The 16,562-nt window shown below is 29.9% G+C and overlaps 2 protein-coding genes across 8 annotated transcripts in view; both read right to left on the minus strand.

The window, feature by feature from the left end:
• Positions 1-5,086, minus strand: part of LOC123261759 (putative uncharacterized protein DDB_G0277255) — a 142,652-nt gene extending 137,566 nt beyond the window's left edge. For 3 of the 7 annotated variants that reach the window (XM_044723530.1, XM_044723531.1, XM_044723525.1), the window contains exons 1-4: positions 4,646-5,086; positions 3,497-3,648; positions 3,257-3,437; positions 1,355-3,175 (exon numbers count right to left, since the gene is read on the minus strand). In XM_044723530.1, coding sequence (XP_044579465.1) covers positions 1,355-3,175; positions 3,257-3,373 — 1,938 coding nt within the window. In that variant the 5' untranslated portion in view covers positions 3,374-3,437; positions 3,497-3,648; positions 4,646-5,086. The other 4 variants (XM_044723529.1, XM_044723526.1, XM_044723532.1 and 1 more) reach the window with 4 other exon arrangements.
• A 987-nt stretch (positions 5,087-6,073) lies between these two features.
• On the minus strand, positions 6,074-12,365 carry LOC123261401. The gene is made up of 15 exons (XM_044722994.1): positions 12,334-12,365; positions 11,502-11,568; positions 10,766-11,029; positions 10,600-10,668; positions 10,473-10,529; positions 9,912-10,121; positions 9,717-9,847; positions 9,423-9,630; positions 8,958-9,333; positions 8,141-8,601; positions 7,931-8,083; positions 7,697-7,873; positions 7,547-7,615; positions 6,926-7,181; positions 6,074-6,639 (listed from the first exon to the last, which is right to left on the minus strand). The coding sequence occupies exons 1-14, from the start codon at positions 12,363-12,365 to the stop codon at positions 7,032-7,034; spliced, it is 2,424 nt and encodes an 807-aa protein (XP_044578929.1). The 3' UTR covers positions 6,074-6,639; positions 6,926-7,031.
• Positions 12,366-16,562: the final 4,197 nt, after the last annotated feature.

The raw sequence follows: 16,562 nt of genomic DNA on the forward strand, positions 1-16,562 counted from the left end.
GGGTTGATACAGTTAACTGAGTACGAGGACAGATTGACATTAAATTCAACTCAATTCACATCTGTCCTATGATAGCGTAAATGCTTGAGGGCAGGGTTTTTCCTTGCCAGCAAGCTTGGCTGTGTGTTTCCTATGTGAGGGTAGGACAGATATACGTGCGTGTATAGCTCTTTTGAGCCCAGGAAACAGCCTCTTCGGAGGTAGGCGAAAGCCTCGCCATATATTCTTCTCTTCGAGAGATATCGTGAACGAAAGAAAACCGAAAAAAGTGTTTTTTTCACATAACTTCGACATTTTTTATCGGATCGTTTTTGATGAAATAGAATAATTTTTAGAACTTAAAAAACTGCGTCGATCGCCGCTTAGAACGTAAAAATCGGTTGATTGGTTCGAGAGATATCCTCGACGAAATATTTGGAAACAAGTGTTTTTTCAACATAACTTCGACATTTTTTGGAATAACTTTTAAACGGCTCTACCGATCAATTCCAAAAACTAATTAGCTCTTAACATAAAAAAAAACCATGTCGATCGCCGCCAACCGCGTAAAAATCGGTTCATTCATTCAAAAGTTATTGCGGTTTAAAAATTTGAAAAATTGTGTTTTATCAAACTTCTATCAGACTTTTAAGCTCGAAGAGCTCAAAAGCATAAAAAAGTTATTTCTTTAAGCTCAGAGAGCTCAAAAGAATACATAAATGGTATTTTTGAGCTCGGAGAGCTCAAAAACATCATTAGTGCAATTTTAAGCACCTAGGTATGAAATGAGCGGGAAGTTGCACGGATGGCCTTCAGGGTCTACCGTTTTTCTAATTTTTTTTATAATTGCACACACATTTGTAGTGTTTTTTTTAGACCTCTATAAATGAGACAGACCTTTCCAATACATATGTAAGCTAGAAACTCGGGTTAGTGAGAAACCTCTATAAGAGAAAAAGATATTGCGGTCCCTTGAGCTTTCACTTATCCAGGTTCGACTGTATTTCGATAATCTCATAAATAGATGTACTTGTAAATTATATTTTAACCGCAGGTGATTTTTATTAATCAAGAATGCCTTAACTTTTCAAAATTTTAACTTTCTCATATATTTCAAAATAAGTTTTTAATAATCAATAATGTAACTTCACTGTGTGGAATATCGAAAATTTGGAATAAGGAAAGACTGTTATTCTTTTCATGGAAATAAAGAAAAAAAAATTTCAGTGATAATTAGAACCACCGTAATCGATATAAGGACGTCATAGTTAACTTATAAATTAGCAAACCGGTCATTTATTGAAAAAAGAAAATCTATTTCCTAAATTTTAATGTATGATTAGACAATAATTTAAAAGTTCAAGATATAACTTACATCTTTAACTTTTTCAATACTAGCTGCGAAGTCCATACTGGTATCTTCAGGCGGCATTTCTTCTTCTTTTGGCGTTAAAGCACGATGAATTACTGGTGGTGAATCAATTTTTGTTTCAATAACCGTCAAAGCATCTTCACCTTGTTCTATATTTAGTTGTCCATTACTTCGTGGTAAAGGTGGTAACGCACGTTTAAAAAATGGCATTTTTAACGCAGATGAATCAATATCCAGCGTTGTGTTATTATTATTGACTGCTTGATCAGAATCACCTTCTTCTTCTTCGACAATTTCACCTTGTACAATATCATTTCGTTTTTCAACAAAATGATCAGGTGATCCTAATCGCCTAAATCTAAATATATTGCACAGTGTTTGTTTTAAACTCAATGAAAAATTACGTTGGCTTTTTTTTATTTTTTCTCTATCAGTGTCACCTTTTTCTTTATGTGATTCATCCTTTACTTTTTTATGTTTAACATTTACAAACGATCCTTTTTTATGCTTTCTTACATTAGCATGATTATTATTATTATTATTATTATTATTATTATTATTATTGTTGTTATTTATTAATAATCCATTAGTACTTTTATTGGAAATCGATATATCTGTTGTACAATTAGTATGAGGATTACTATATTTGTTATTATTATTTACACTTACATTTTTTGGTACACTAAGATGTATTGGTGTTTGGTTTGTTAATACTTTATTGCACTTGATTTTATGGTCACTAGAGTCACTTGAACTTGAATAAAGTGTTTCCAAATATTGACGCACTTCGTGTAATGTCATATGAATTGGTTCACCAATGTTATGAATATGACTATTATTTGGAATACGTGATCCATGTCGTCCTGAAGTCCCTGGTACACTATGCCGTTTACCGTTGCCACTTTCGTTACAACAAACATCAGTTAATAACCGTTGTGATTTTATAACATGAGTTACAGCACGAGGCTTACCACAATAATGTCTTGTTTGCTGAATATGAGCTTCAAACTCACTTTGAGAGCTAGCTGAAACATTTCTTCTTCTTTTACGATGATGACGATGACGCTTTGGACGTTGTGGAATTCGCAGTTCGTGGAACGGTTTTATAACATCGATAGGAACAGTATAAATGTCAGAGTCAAAGGGAACATTATACATATCACTTATCTCACTCGTTGTTAATACATCATGGGACATTGCTGACGTTATGAAGCTGCTATCATCAGCCTTATTGCATAAACCTGAAGTATTTATTGAGTTATGCGAACTTGAAAGACGTGAAGAAGCTAATGAGCACCGTGAATTTGGACGATTGAGCGTATTGTATGGAGTTATTGTAATCGTAGCAGTGCTCGCTTGACGTGAAGATGATGATGGTAACATTTCTGATGCCCAAAAACGTAATTTGGAATTAAAAATGTGAGCGATGTTCGTTGATTGGATTATTCGAGTAGAAGGAACTTGAGCTAAACGACCTTCAGGCCACGAAATACGACAAGAAATATCAAGAGCTTCTTCAATTATTTGTTGAACTAAATTTTCGCTCAATTCTTCAATCAACCGGGATATTTTTTTCCGTAGTGACCGTGGATAGCACAATATTGGTAAATTAGATCGTTCTGAATCTGGTGGTGACGGACTATCTTGAAATTCTGGTGGAGGTTTTATTGCTACATCCACTACTGCTATCACTTCAAGTTTGCTATCTAAGTCTGCCCACCCTGGTCCTTTTTTTAAAGTATTAAAATTCTGATTATTCATTCCGTCAGAATAATCGAATGAATCTTGAGACAAAGATTTACTTTCCATATCACTTTCTTGCATCTAGAATTGAAAGATCAAATTCATAGTTTTGGAATCAATATTTTATTTATAGATATAATAAATAAGTAATAAGAAATATACCTCAATAGCAAGCTGAGCTCTTACAGAATCGCTTGATATCGATCCACCAAGCCCACTGCTACCAAATTCACTTAAAGGACCTGTAGTACTAAGAGAGCATGATGGCGGAGAATCCATTCTATCAACTTTTTGATATATTTTTAAAGATTATAAGTAATCTTCAAATGCCGCACGAATTTATCTTGAATTCAAAGTTTAAAAGTTAATTAAAAGCGGCAATCATCAATCTCATTAACTTACCTCATAGATAGGATTCTCCTACAAATAGCAGGTAGAGCCAACTATGAAGATTCTTCTACAATTCATTGCTGAAGCCCTGGCTGAATTATTTTTATCAAACTGGATCATGTTGATTATGATTTGCAGTTCTCCAAGCTAACTGTTCATGAAGCCTATAAAAATAAATAATTTATAAACACTTGATCTATGAATTCTCTCAAGTTTAAATATCTTGTGACAAATATTCGGAGATCATAAATGAAAAAAGTGTAACTATAAAAAAAAAATTTTTTTTGAGATTAACATAGTTTTGTCACTTATACTTTTTTAGTTCTAATTATTTCATGCGTTTTTAAAATTAACTTCATAATTAATAGAAAAATAGGCTGCTGATGAGTTTACAAGTATCACAAAAATGAATAATTTCTCGAGTGTTGATTAATGTTTTACTGATAATTTATTATATTCTAATTAAGTAGTCAAATCAAAATTGCAGAACATTGCTAGGCTTATCAATAAACAAAAAAAATACTTCAGAATTATTTATCGGGTCGTACAAAATCTAACTGTTTTGGTGATACACAGTTAATAAGCTCAACTATATGAGATTATTTACTTCAATGCATTAACAGTTGCCTACAATAATAACATCACTAATAACAAAATATACCATCTTATATTGAAAAATGTCATCATCCACCTCGGACATCAACTTATATATGGTTATACCCATGCGGACTTTTGTCCCAGATTTACCGGTAACATTGGTTGTAAGATTTAAGTAAAAATAAAAAAGCAGACCATTACTTTCAGATTTGTTTGATTTATTATTTATCATTTTTTAATAGTCATTATCAAACAATTTAATATGTAAGAACTAAAGGCCAAATACTATTACACAACATCAACAATGTTCCGGTGAGTGTAAAACTAATGTTAGTTGAAGTTTAATATAATTTTAAATGAAAAGTAATTATTATAGTATTTTTTAAAAACTGTTACTAATTACAATTATATTAACGCTTATTTCATATTGCTAAGGTTTGTCACTTTTTTTTTATCTATAGAGAAAACTCTGATTAAAAACCATTTCCATTGTCGTTCTAGAACGTCAGACATTACGAATCAATATTTAAAAGTATAGAATACAGTGAATACACAGATACTCACCATACTAACTCAGTTAACTCAGTTGTTCAACTCTATACTTCAGTATTATTCTGTACTACTATACGTTAATGTGTCATAGAAATATTTAAATAAGAGCGAATATAAGAATTTGACACATGCAAACGCCATTTTTGTTTGTGATAATACAATATTGCTGTTCAAAAATGTATAATAAATCTACTCTTCACATCACTATTCTAAGCTAATGTCTTATGACAACTATCCTACTATTTAATGTTTATCTCATTGAAAAATTTTTAACTTAAATTTTTGCTTATACTTAAATAACTCATCTCTTTTGCATCTATATCACGAAGCCTACATAGAAGGAGGACGATCGTAGTGTTATGAAAACGTCCACGAAATTACAGAAAGATAGGATAACTTATACTGCCACCAGAGAGCGTGTCCGTTCGACGGGTCAGGTTTTTCAAATATATATTATAGCTGTATAATGTCAGTGAAAAATAATACATAGTTAAATATAATAACAAAACGATTAAATGTAAATTAATAACAACTAATAATGGTTTTAATCAATAAAATTATAATTTTTTAAAATTTGGAAGGATTTAGAGATAAATCGGTGCTTTTATAAAAAAATATCAAATAAATGAAATGAAAGGATCTTTTTTAGTAAGAAAATGAGTTAATTGATGTCCTGAAATGTCTAAAAAAAAAAAAATTATAATGATAACAAATAAAGAAATCGATGTTAAAAAATTTTTTGATCGACTGTAAGTTAATGAATCAATTAATTAATAAGAAATAAGATAATATTTAATTCAATTGCAAATTTATGCCATTTAAAATGTATAAATTTTATTAAACAGAAGTAATACTGATAAATTTTTTATGAATATTAATAAAATTATAACATATTTATCATCTACGCCAACTTTGCAGTTTTGCGGTGTTTTCTAGTCAGAATTTTTCGTTGATTCAAATTTTTATTGAATAATTTAGCCAGAAAGTGACCTCGCATGACTATAAAGTAATTAATGACTTTCACCATTAATTGCTTAGTATGTTTGGCGCACCCAACAGTAGGAAGCGACTGTCGTAATGATATCTTAACCAAAATCTGATGCATTGTATTACACTTAATAGTTTTCGTTCCTACAACAGATAGAACGTCTTCTTCAAGGCTTTGAATAAGGAGAAATAAATTTTCACTTGGGTAAATTAACGCACCGTCACTCATCAGTTCAATAAATTTATCTCGACCACTTGTAGATATACTTGTTGACTGTAAAGTTTCTATGCAGGTAAAACACTTAGAATATCGACTCGTTTTTCCCACCATGTAGTCAGCAATATACGCGATAATTTCGTCACTAGATTTAGCGACATCATAGTCATGGTCATGATAAGAATCGTGAAAAGAAAAAATATTTAACTTCTCCTGATTATCATTATCATCACTAGAATCACTATCATGCACTAAGCTTTCAAATGGTTTCCTATTGTATGGTTGCTGAACTTGATGCACTTCTTCGTCTTCTTCGTCACTAGTATTGACACGACTAACAGAAGGTACATTGCCAACATTTGTTCGCCCGTCTGATATGTTGCTATGGTTAATAGTATCACCTTCGTCGCCATGCTGTGTACTGAAATTGCGACCGTCTCCAAAGTCGCAAAAATCAATCCCTCCGTCAGATATATCACCGTCTTTATCAATGCCATCATCAAGTCGTTCATTAGGTTTAGGTATTTTCTCGTTGATACCATTTTCAACTATGGCATCAAGTTTTTTTAACCATTCATTCTTCGGTGCAGAAGCCAAAGCCAAAGAATCTTTTGTTTGCATTAACGACTGCAATAATTCACCAGCTGTAACATTCGAACCCTTTGGAGGAGTTGCAAGAGAATGGGAACGTTGTGTAAATGTTGTAATTATGTGATTGTTGTAATCGATATACTTGAGCAAATAGCATGACGTCGGGATGATCGTTACATCCACAGGCACTTCTCATAATTCCAAAGAATTTCTGTAAATGAACGTTTTATAATTAGATTTAGATGTGTCTACTCTCAGGTAAGCACGCACGGTAATTTCATACTTCTGTCCTATACTTCACTATGGTCTAGTGCAGTATAGTATAGGATAACAGCATGAAGTTACGGTGCGCACTTACATGAGAGTAGGCACGGCCTTTACAATTAATTGATATTATATATTTAATTAATTTGTATTACTTCTACTGAAAGAAAACAAAAAAAAAACCTAGGATCGAAGGGAGAAAGAAAATCAAACATCAAGTAAAGTATATTTACCTCTAAAGCATCTTGAGTGAGACGTATTGTCATAAGATAATCGTAGTTACATTCGTTATGTAAAAAATCAATAAGTTCTAAGGTCGCCCCAAGAGAGATCTTTAATTCAGTCAGAGTGCTTGGGGTGATTGCAAAAAAAAAAATTTCCAGGTAGTTGATCCTCGTCTAAGCTTTTCCGCAAGTCTTTGTACCTTTTCTTTTCTTCTATTGCATGTTCTTTCCATTCTCGGAGATACTGAATAAAGTCAGTGATAGCCTACCAAAAATAGAAAGCTTCAATGAATGAGTGTAGACTTTAACTGTTAATACAAAAACGTAAAAAAAAAACTTAACACATTAATAGTTATTCAATATACAAACAAAATGTTTTCATGATATGCAAGTAAAGTTTGTAATAACACAATGAACCACAAGTATCTCAATAAAAAATAGCAATCAACGAAATGAATTAATTTTGGCATGCGATCCTGTTAACATGATAGCCATAAAAGAAAATATTGAAATGAAAATACAATGTGTGATTGAAGGGTAACAAAATGCATGTTAAATGTTTACTTTAGTTAATGAAATAATCAGAGAACTTAGTATTCACGTCTTTCAGTTATGAAATAATTTACTTACACTTATTACGTTTTGCTCCAATAATCGATTGAATAGTGATTTAATTTTCACTTTTATTTGTGCTATATCCTTTAATGGATAGGCTTTGATAAGTCACTAAAAATATATATATTATCGACGAAAGATTTATAATAGATAGATATAAAATACCTTTCTCATTTCACATGAAGGATCAGCGCGTAAAGCATTCATCGGAGTTCTTGAAGTCATAGCAGTAATAAGTCGATCAACCCTCTCCATAAATGCAATTGTGGATTCACATCCTCTAAGCTCGGGGCAATTGTCCGCATACATCTCGATTGTCACTCTCAATCGCTTTGAAAACAACTAAAATGAAAATAATTATCATAAAAGAAAATACAAAAAAATTATAATTTAATTTACCTCCATAGCCAAAAGAACGTTCATTTTTTGATACTGCTCCGGTTTTATGTGACCAGGTGTTAATTTATATGTTACGGATAAATTTGCTTTGAAGCTATTCTCGTAAGTTAACAGTGCCTCCCAATATTTACGGTAAACAAAACCATCTGGTGTCTGTGAATTGAAGTAATATATAGAATCTACATCTGAAAATTTATATCGAAATATTACCCAAAAGAACGGTGTTTCCATGATTTTATTTCTCAGGTTTTTTAGTAAGTGGGAAAAGTCCGAGAGGAACCATAAACGCCGGCTCGGATCATGTGGATGCTGACAACTAAATTTGTAGTCTTCAATACCAAATAACTTCCATGCGCCTCGATTCCATTGAGCTCCATCACAAGTAACTGCATCAGCTTTAAAACCAGCATTTTCCAGCAGTAATACACATTCAATTATCAACTTATGGAGAATTTCGCTGATAGTCGCACTTCGGCTGAGAAAGCAGCCTATCACTTGCACCCAATCACCTTGAAAAGGTTGAAACATGAATACTAGTGCGTGGTCAGCTCGAGTGTTGAGATCCTTTTCCGGTGTATAAGAACCTAAATCAACAAAACCATCGAGCTGCATAGTTCGTTGATTTAAGTTTATAGCTTCACTTAATGCTACTTCATCAAGCAAAAGTGTGCCTAATAAATAAAGAAAATTATTTTTTATTAGTACATGTCTAATGAGAATTGTTGTTTTAAGCATTATTAAAGCTTGTACAAAGTTTGAAAAGGATAGATAGAATAGGTTTTAAAGCAAGGAAGACCGAAAGCTATTTACAGTACAATAGAATGATTTAAGAGTAAATGTAGCAATAGCGATCAGAAATTAATTTTGAGTCAGTTGATAATGTTTGTAAGATTATTCAATTATTAATTGCGAGAATGTCAATATTTTATTGTCATGTGTTTAGTTGTAAGCTTAAAAGTACCTTATTTACTATTGTTAGTTCTACTATCTGCTGCAACACGCAAGGAATAAGTAAAATTTAAAATACCCCTCTTCTCGTTTACTTCCATTCGAGAACCTTTTAATTTAAGAGTTTCAAAAAGAGCTTCAGAAAAACCAAACGCGCTGTCTAGTTTTTGAATGTATTTTTGAAGTGTATCTTTACAAGGAAGGGGTAAAATTTGTCTAGATCGGAGTCTATCATAAACAGAGGAACTCTTTATTCTAATTAAGAGGCACTCATATACCCACTCAATTGTATATCTCCGTTGTTTAGAGTTTTTAGCTTTTGCAGCTGCAAAACAAGCTTTAACCGTTTCTTGTTGAATAGGAGGCAAGTTTAAAATTTCTTGGTTTATTAGTGTTTCAGAAGCATGAGCACACCTTTGTCTTTTTTCTTCAACGGTTAGTTTTAAAGTTTCATTCTAAAGTTATTAAGAATTTTACGAAGGTTATGAATAAAATAACTTTCTTTTTACTTTACTAACAATCATGTAGAGAACGAATTACGTACCTTATTAGTTAAGCAAATATTTTTCTTTTTTACTGAGTTTAGCTTAAGTTTTAGTTTTTTATTTTTCGCATCAATATCCAATTTTGGTCTATACAATTGATTACCTACTTTTTTTCTCACTTGTCGACATGAGTCACATCGATATATTGCTGCCTGTTTCTTATATAGTTTTTTCGGCTCTAACAATACCGTACATGCTACTGAAGATCTACGATAAAATAAGTATTGTAACTCAATTAAAATGTATCACAAGGGAAAAAGTTTTTAGTACGAAAAAAAAATAGCTATAAATACTTTTTACTATCACATCCACTTCCACTACACATTTGAGAAGCTTCCAAAAACTCTAACAATTTCCAAAAATCACACATATTTGAGGTAACATAATCAATTTTTTTTATCTGGTTGATTTTTACATTTGTGACCTATAAAAATATACAATTAATAAACTTCTGTATAAATTTAAGAAAAATATTCAAAAATGCTTACTGTTATATTCAGGGCTTTATCAATTTTCACACGGAACTTTAGGTCATAACATTTATAATCCAAATGGCAAAGAATAACTGCTGGTGGATTCAAATAATCATCAACCCAGCTCCATTTTTTAGGTAACTTTTGCGTCTCTAAATTTTTCATTAAATCGTATATCGAAAAGTTTGTGCGTGATTCTGATAACTCGGAATTTCTACACTTGGCCTAAGTAAATATAACAATATTAGAAACAACAAAAAAAGGTTCTGCATTTAATCAAATTCACAGACATTTTTAATTACAATGGCAATGGAAATGTTATCGAATACTATCAATGTTTATAAGAAACAAATGGAATAATTTATGTAAAGAAGTCTTCACTCGAAAAATTTTATAATATTATTATCCATTTCGTTTGAAAGTTATAATTATTATCAAAGCTTTTGTAGATACGGTATCAACTTCATATTACATAAATTTATAAGTAGGTAAAACTTTGGAAATATTTCCCTTCATATTATCGCGTCTTCCAAATCGATTGCCACCATATAATCTTATTTAAACTTTTAGACATACTTCTCCAATAACATTTGGTTCAATAGTACGATTTTCGCTTAGTAAATGAATTAATTCCTATAAAGAAATTTAGTTAATTATTAAAGTTTTTTAAATCGCAGATTTTTATTGTGTTCAAAAAATAAACCTGATTAACGACAACAGCTTCATCATTTGTTACTGCCACACTCTCACATTTATTACTTGAAGTACTTTCCTTTAAAAAAACCAGTAAAATATAAATAAAAGCGATAAAGTTATACCCAACAATAATTTCAATACATCAACGATAAAATAATCGTAAAATTTCTCACATTTTCATTTTCAGTAACTAGAGTATTAATTGGAGATTCTATCACCTGGTCGATATTTTTATCCAATATTGGAATAGCATCACGCTTAAGAATAATTTTTTTCCTTTCAGAAACAAATGGTTTCTGACCTGGTATACTTATTACATCGTTTCTGATAATGTAATCTTCCTCAAAATGTTCATCACATATAAATTGATTACATTTTGAATCGGACGCTAAATCTTGTCCCAATATTTGGCTCCATTGTCTTATTACTTCAGGATTCTACAAACAAATTATGTTAATTTTTAAATTGATTTAAGATATGTGTGGTTTCATAAAAAAAATAATTGATAATAGTAAATAATACTAACATGATAAATGCAAATGGAAATGATACACAATTGGCTATTTTGATCTCTAAACTTCTAATGAAAATGCAATAATAAATACAATTTTACGTTTTTTAAAACTTTTTTCCATTAATACATACAATTAAAATTATTATATTTTTCTTTTACTCAGTACACTGTTACATTTTTTCTCTTATTTTTGTTATAGCATTTAACTTTTTCATGAAAAAAATTTTCTGCTATATTTATTTTCTAAATTATTATTACCACTAATCATTTTATACATCACGGATTTTATAAACATTAGAGTTAATTTAATGTAATTATATTAAGATATTAATCTTTATTTAACTGTTATTAAAATAATATCTAAAGATGAACTGAAGTTTTAAGGTTATTCTTACCTTGGGCAGTGTAAACAGAGAATTTTTTTGTTGTTTTAACTTTTTTTTCTCTTTTTGATTGTCTTTACTATTTATCCACAGATTCGGTAGAATCTGGCGCCAAGTTCCGTTCAAATCCGTTGTAAACGGAGCGCCAGACTACCGAGTGTGTTTACTGTAAGCAGAACGGTATTTCGAGGTTGCAAAATTTTATTTAATTCAACGGTACATCTTGTTCCTAAATTTTATATTATAACAGTAATTCATACTTTATTTTACTGATATCAATTAATTATATTCAATTATAACAATTAATTTACTTGAAATTATTAAATTTTATCAACACAAACTATAGCAAGCTCAAAAATTTCGATCCTGACTTTTTTTCGATGTAAAAAGTGACATGCCACAGACTAAGTAATTCGAGAATGCATGGTAATAGTCCAATAGATGGGAAACTACAGTTAAAAAAATAAATTTCACAGCTTGCATCTACACCCGCCAGAGTGCGCTGCAATTATTTTTACATAAACTCTAGCTTCAAGGGGTGTGATGCACCTAGTGCATCCAACAGGTGACGCTACCTGTTATTAGAGCGCTATCTATTATGAGAGCGTGAATTCAAAAGAAATATTCAAATTAGTAAATATTAAATGATTAAAATCAGTTAAATTTTATATTCGAAGTAAATATTCAAATCATTTATTTCATGCTTTTACTCTTACCAGTTGTAATAAACATCTTTTGGTTAACTCTGTTTTATTTACAAAAGAAAATAAAATAAAATAAGGGAAAAACATATTTCGGTACAAAAGGACATTGTAACCGAATTTTCAGAACCCATAAAAGGTACTTGAGTAATTCAAGGACTATTTCTCGCCACATGGAATTTAAAACCCTATGAGGAAAAGTCGTAAAAGACACGTGTGAAACTCAATAAACCCTTGTTCTAAAAGTAACAAAGAATAATAAAAAACCATATGTAACTAAACAAAAATAAGATTGTTAAATAACATTTACTATTAAAATCTAACTTTATAAAATATTGAAGTTGAGCAAAATTAAGTTAAAATAATTAATAATTATTATCTTGTATTTAATTTATAATTAATAATTATTATTTAATTTATAATTAAACGATAATGTCTATTCTTTTATACATGATAATAATTAAATTGACTTATAATTTTATTAGAAAATCCGATTGTAAAATAATAGAAATAATATTTAATTCAAGTTATTAATTAGTCAAACTCAAACATTAATCCAACATATTATAAGCAATATAATATATATATTTTCATGTTATAGTTTATTATAATTTTTATTGTAATTTAATTTCAAGTTAATTATAAGTTAATTTTATTATAAATAGATTTTAAAAGGGTCTGTTAAATTAATAAAAATAGTTAAATAAACATAATGACTGTATTGCTAAAAGTGTATATTAGTGAAGTCTAACTTTCAGGCCGATAGGCTGAAATAAATATATATAGATATAGAGAAAATACATGTTAGTATATAAGGATCATATATATGTAGTAGAAAATGTGTGTGCTTATGTATTCCTTAGAGTGGAAGTATGTATGGAAGTTATGGTGGGAGAAGAACGGAGTTTGAAGCTCTTCGGAAAAACTATGTAACGACACTTCTCACCGAGAGCTTAGATTGCTAAGATCACGTCATTGTAAACCTTAATTTTATATTTTGAAGCTTTTTAATATTTTGTCAACTTGAATAATAAATTGAAACCAACTAAATAATTTTGATCAAAATTAAATAACGTCTAAATAGAATTCTTTTATTAAAAATGATTCCTTTCCCGCACTGAAACCGAGTATTTTAATCCCTGGCGGTTTCATGCTTACGGTAAATCCGCGGTGACTCCATAGTGAAAAGATGGTCGATTCACGGTCGTTTCACGTGACGGCTATTTCACTATCTAGTTAGGGTTGTAGTACGGTGAAATCACTGTCGAAAAACAGTATATTCGTTCTATTGCGTCACTAACTACGGATAGTAGATAAATGTTGACTTATCAGCAGTTCTATGGTGAAAAGACCGTTTCTAATTCGTGGAACTTTAGCATTTCTGTTGTCAGTATGGCGTGCTTCTACTGCGGAAAAATGATTTTTTCAAAGTGAACACCTCATAAACTCATAGTGATATCACTGTGGACCTACTATAGTTCGATGATCGTTCGACCGTCAACTCACGGTAAAATAAACTTCTTTTCACGGTATATACTCGTTCGTTTTCTTCCGGACAAATGATGTAAATGCTGTTCAATTATTATTTTATAAACAGTGTAGAGTGCTGAACTCTATTGATATTTCACATTAAATTTAGTTATTTGTAGTTAATTTTCAGAATAAAAAAATTTTTTAAATAAACGCTTTAAAAAATTTCATTTACAAATTAATATTTTTTCGCTCGATTAAAAAAAATAACACGTCACTTATCACGGTGATAATAAATTCAAAAGAATCCATGTATATCATAAATGCAAGGCCACAGTTTATTTCAAATAACTGTTCAGAAATATATTTCAAAAATGTCAGCGTTAAAAGCTGAAAAAACATAATAACTTACAGAGTGATGAAAAAAATATTTATTTTTTGACACTATTCGACAGTTAATAAATTTAATAATCACATCAATATTTATATGATAAACACAAATGAAGGAAAGCTTATGAAATAAAAAATTTTAATTATATGTTTTTTTACAGAATCAGGATATTTCAAGATACCATGAAAAACGTCCTTAATTATAATGGTATAAATATAAAAGAAAATTTCATCAACTTTTAATTAAAAACTGCCTGCCCCTGTCTAAAAATATTCATTCAAACTCACTACCATTTAGTAGACAGTCCCATGGCTAAGCGGTACAACGCTCGTCATGCTTGCTTGAGACTGGTGAGGCGTGGGTACGAGTCCCGGTGTGAGCTGAAATTTAATTTTCAGTGAACATCAGTGCTCATAACTCACGCCGGGTTGTACAGGCTTAGTAGTGTATCAATGAGTTAGTAATTAATAAGTTAAAAAAAAATCCGTAAATACTACTTAAAATTATTATTGTCCTAAAAATACTAAATTTTTCATTTTGGAGAATTTTAGCATTTTCAAATGGGATTTTTTATGAGTAGGTTATACAAAGGCGGTCAAAGGAGCGTTATTCGACAAAGGAAGGAACGTGAAACGACGGTGAAACGACTTTGGATTCACTCCTATTTTACTGTGTAACAACAGTGCTTTGACTGTCAAATAACTATACATTTATAAACTTTTTACTATGGTTTCACTCCATAGTTGCCATATAAAAATGTCATTTGAACCATTTTACCAAGGTCTAATAATCTGATATATACCATATTTTAACAGTAGTGAAATGAAACAAAGTCACCAATGTTTCACCGTGAAATTACTACTGTAATACTAAGTTCTCACTGTTGACCATAGAGGGAACTACCGACTTTCCATAGTATTTTCACCGTGACCACAAAACCGCCAGGGATACTCCCGGGCGAAAGAACTACAGTAAGTAAAGTTTTCAATAAATAAAAATAACATCCACTAGATAGAAGCATAACAGGGGATAGTTTGCTATAAGAAATGCAGCCAACTTGAGATTTAAGTTGGTACCAATTGCAAATTTTTATTATAATTACAAAAAATACTGAAATCCGAACAAGAACAGTTTCACTGTAAAAAAATCGCGCCAAGTCCACGTTCATAAAACTATTAAGAAAAAAAATTTTTATTTCTTTACAAAAAGATATAAAATAAAAAATTAAAAAATCCAAGTAACCGATATGGTTGTATATGATTTTCGGACATTAAAAAAAATTTTGTTGTAAATTTAAAAATTAAAAGAAACAATTTTGGAACGTACTTGGTGTGCGTCATTGTGTACTTCAATTTTTTTTAAAAGTCTTAGTAGATAGATTTTAGGAATTTCATAAAAAGTGAAATATTTCGTAACCACTTACACTAAATACGATCCAAAATTGTTTCTTTTAATTTTTAAATTTACAACAAAATTTTTTTTAATGTCCGAAAATCATATACAACCATATCGGTTACTTGGATTTTTTAATTTTTTATTTTATATCTTTTTGTAAAGAAATAAAAATTTTTTTTCTTAATAGTTTTATGAACGTGGACTTGGCGCGATTTTTTTACAGTGAAACTGTTTTTGTTCGGACACAATCTACGAGGATGGGACAAAATGCAGAAGGTATAAGGAACTTTTGAATTCTAAGGTTGGTGAACTTGCTGTACTAAAGATATGCTATAGAAAATGATAAAGGGGCGTTCATGATGGATAAAAATGCCAAGCGGTGCCTCCTACTTGCGACTAAGCTTATCGTAAAAAAATTGATAAAACAGGCCGTTCTAATTGATAAAACAGGCCGTTCTAATGTTCTAATTGATGTAGCATTAATGTAATAGATGGCGCGTACATACGCATTTCAGCTTAGAATAATTTTTAATAGCATTATAGGGCTCATAGTGAACGTATACGTTTTACATTGATAAATGCAGCTAATAAGTGCTTCATTACACGAGGAATATTATACTCCAATAAATAATTACAAGAATAATTATACTAATTGTGAAATAAAATATAAATTATTTATTCATATAATTTAAAAATAATTATGCAATAAGTAATTAAACAGTGGCGTGAATAAAAATTTTTTATAAATGATTTTGGAGTGCAAAAATTACAACGATAATAATAATAATAATAATAATAATAAGAATAATAATAATAATAATAATAATAATAATAATAATAATAATGATAAATGAGATGATAATAATAATAATAATAATAATAATCATAATAATAATAGTGATAAATAAAATAATAATGATTATTATTGTTATTATTATCGGTAGGTTTACAAAATTCGTGACAAAAAAAATATTATTTATAAATAATCTTTATGAACATGTGAAATAATGTGAGTGAAAGATTTCAGTATATCATTTTATAGTGTTTGAAGTGTAAAAGTTTATAGAAGTTTAAGTGAGTTTAAATAAAACTTCATCAATTAAATTTTTCAAGCTC

Source organism: Cotesia glomerata, linkage group LG3, assembly GCF_020080835.1.
Source record: "Cotesia glomerata isolate CgM1 linkage group LG3, MPM_Cglom_v2.3, whole genome shotgun sequence".
Classification (NCBI taxonomy): Eukaryota; Metazoa; Arthropoda; class Insecta; order Hymenoptera; family Braconidae; genus Cotesia; species Cotesia glomerata.

Bases quoted from the DNA above. Each gene is read 5' to 3' on its own strand.
- LOC123261401 (XM_044722994.1), bottom strand. From the start codon at position 12,365: ATGTGGCGAGAAATAGTCCTTGAATTACTCAA. The intron at 11,569-12,333 runs GTACCTTTTATG...GTGGATAAATAG, and splicing joins ATAGTCCTTGAATTACTCAA to TAAAGACAATCAAAAAGAGA. The intron at 7,182-7,546 runs GTAAGTAAATTA...TATTTTTGGTAG, and splicing joins TGGAGCAAAACGTAATAAGT to GCTATCACTGACTTTATTCA.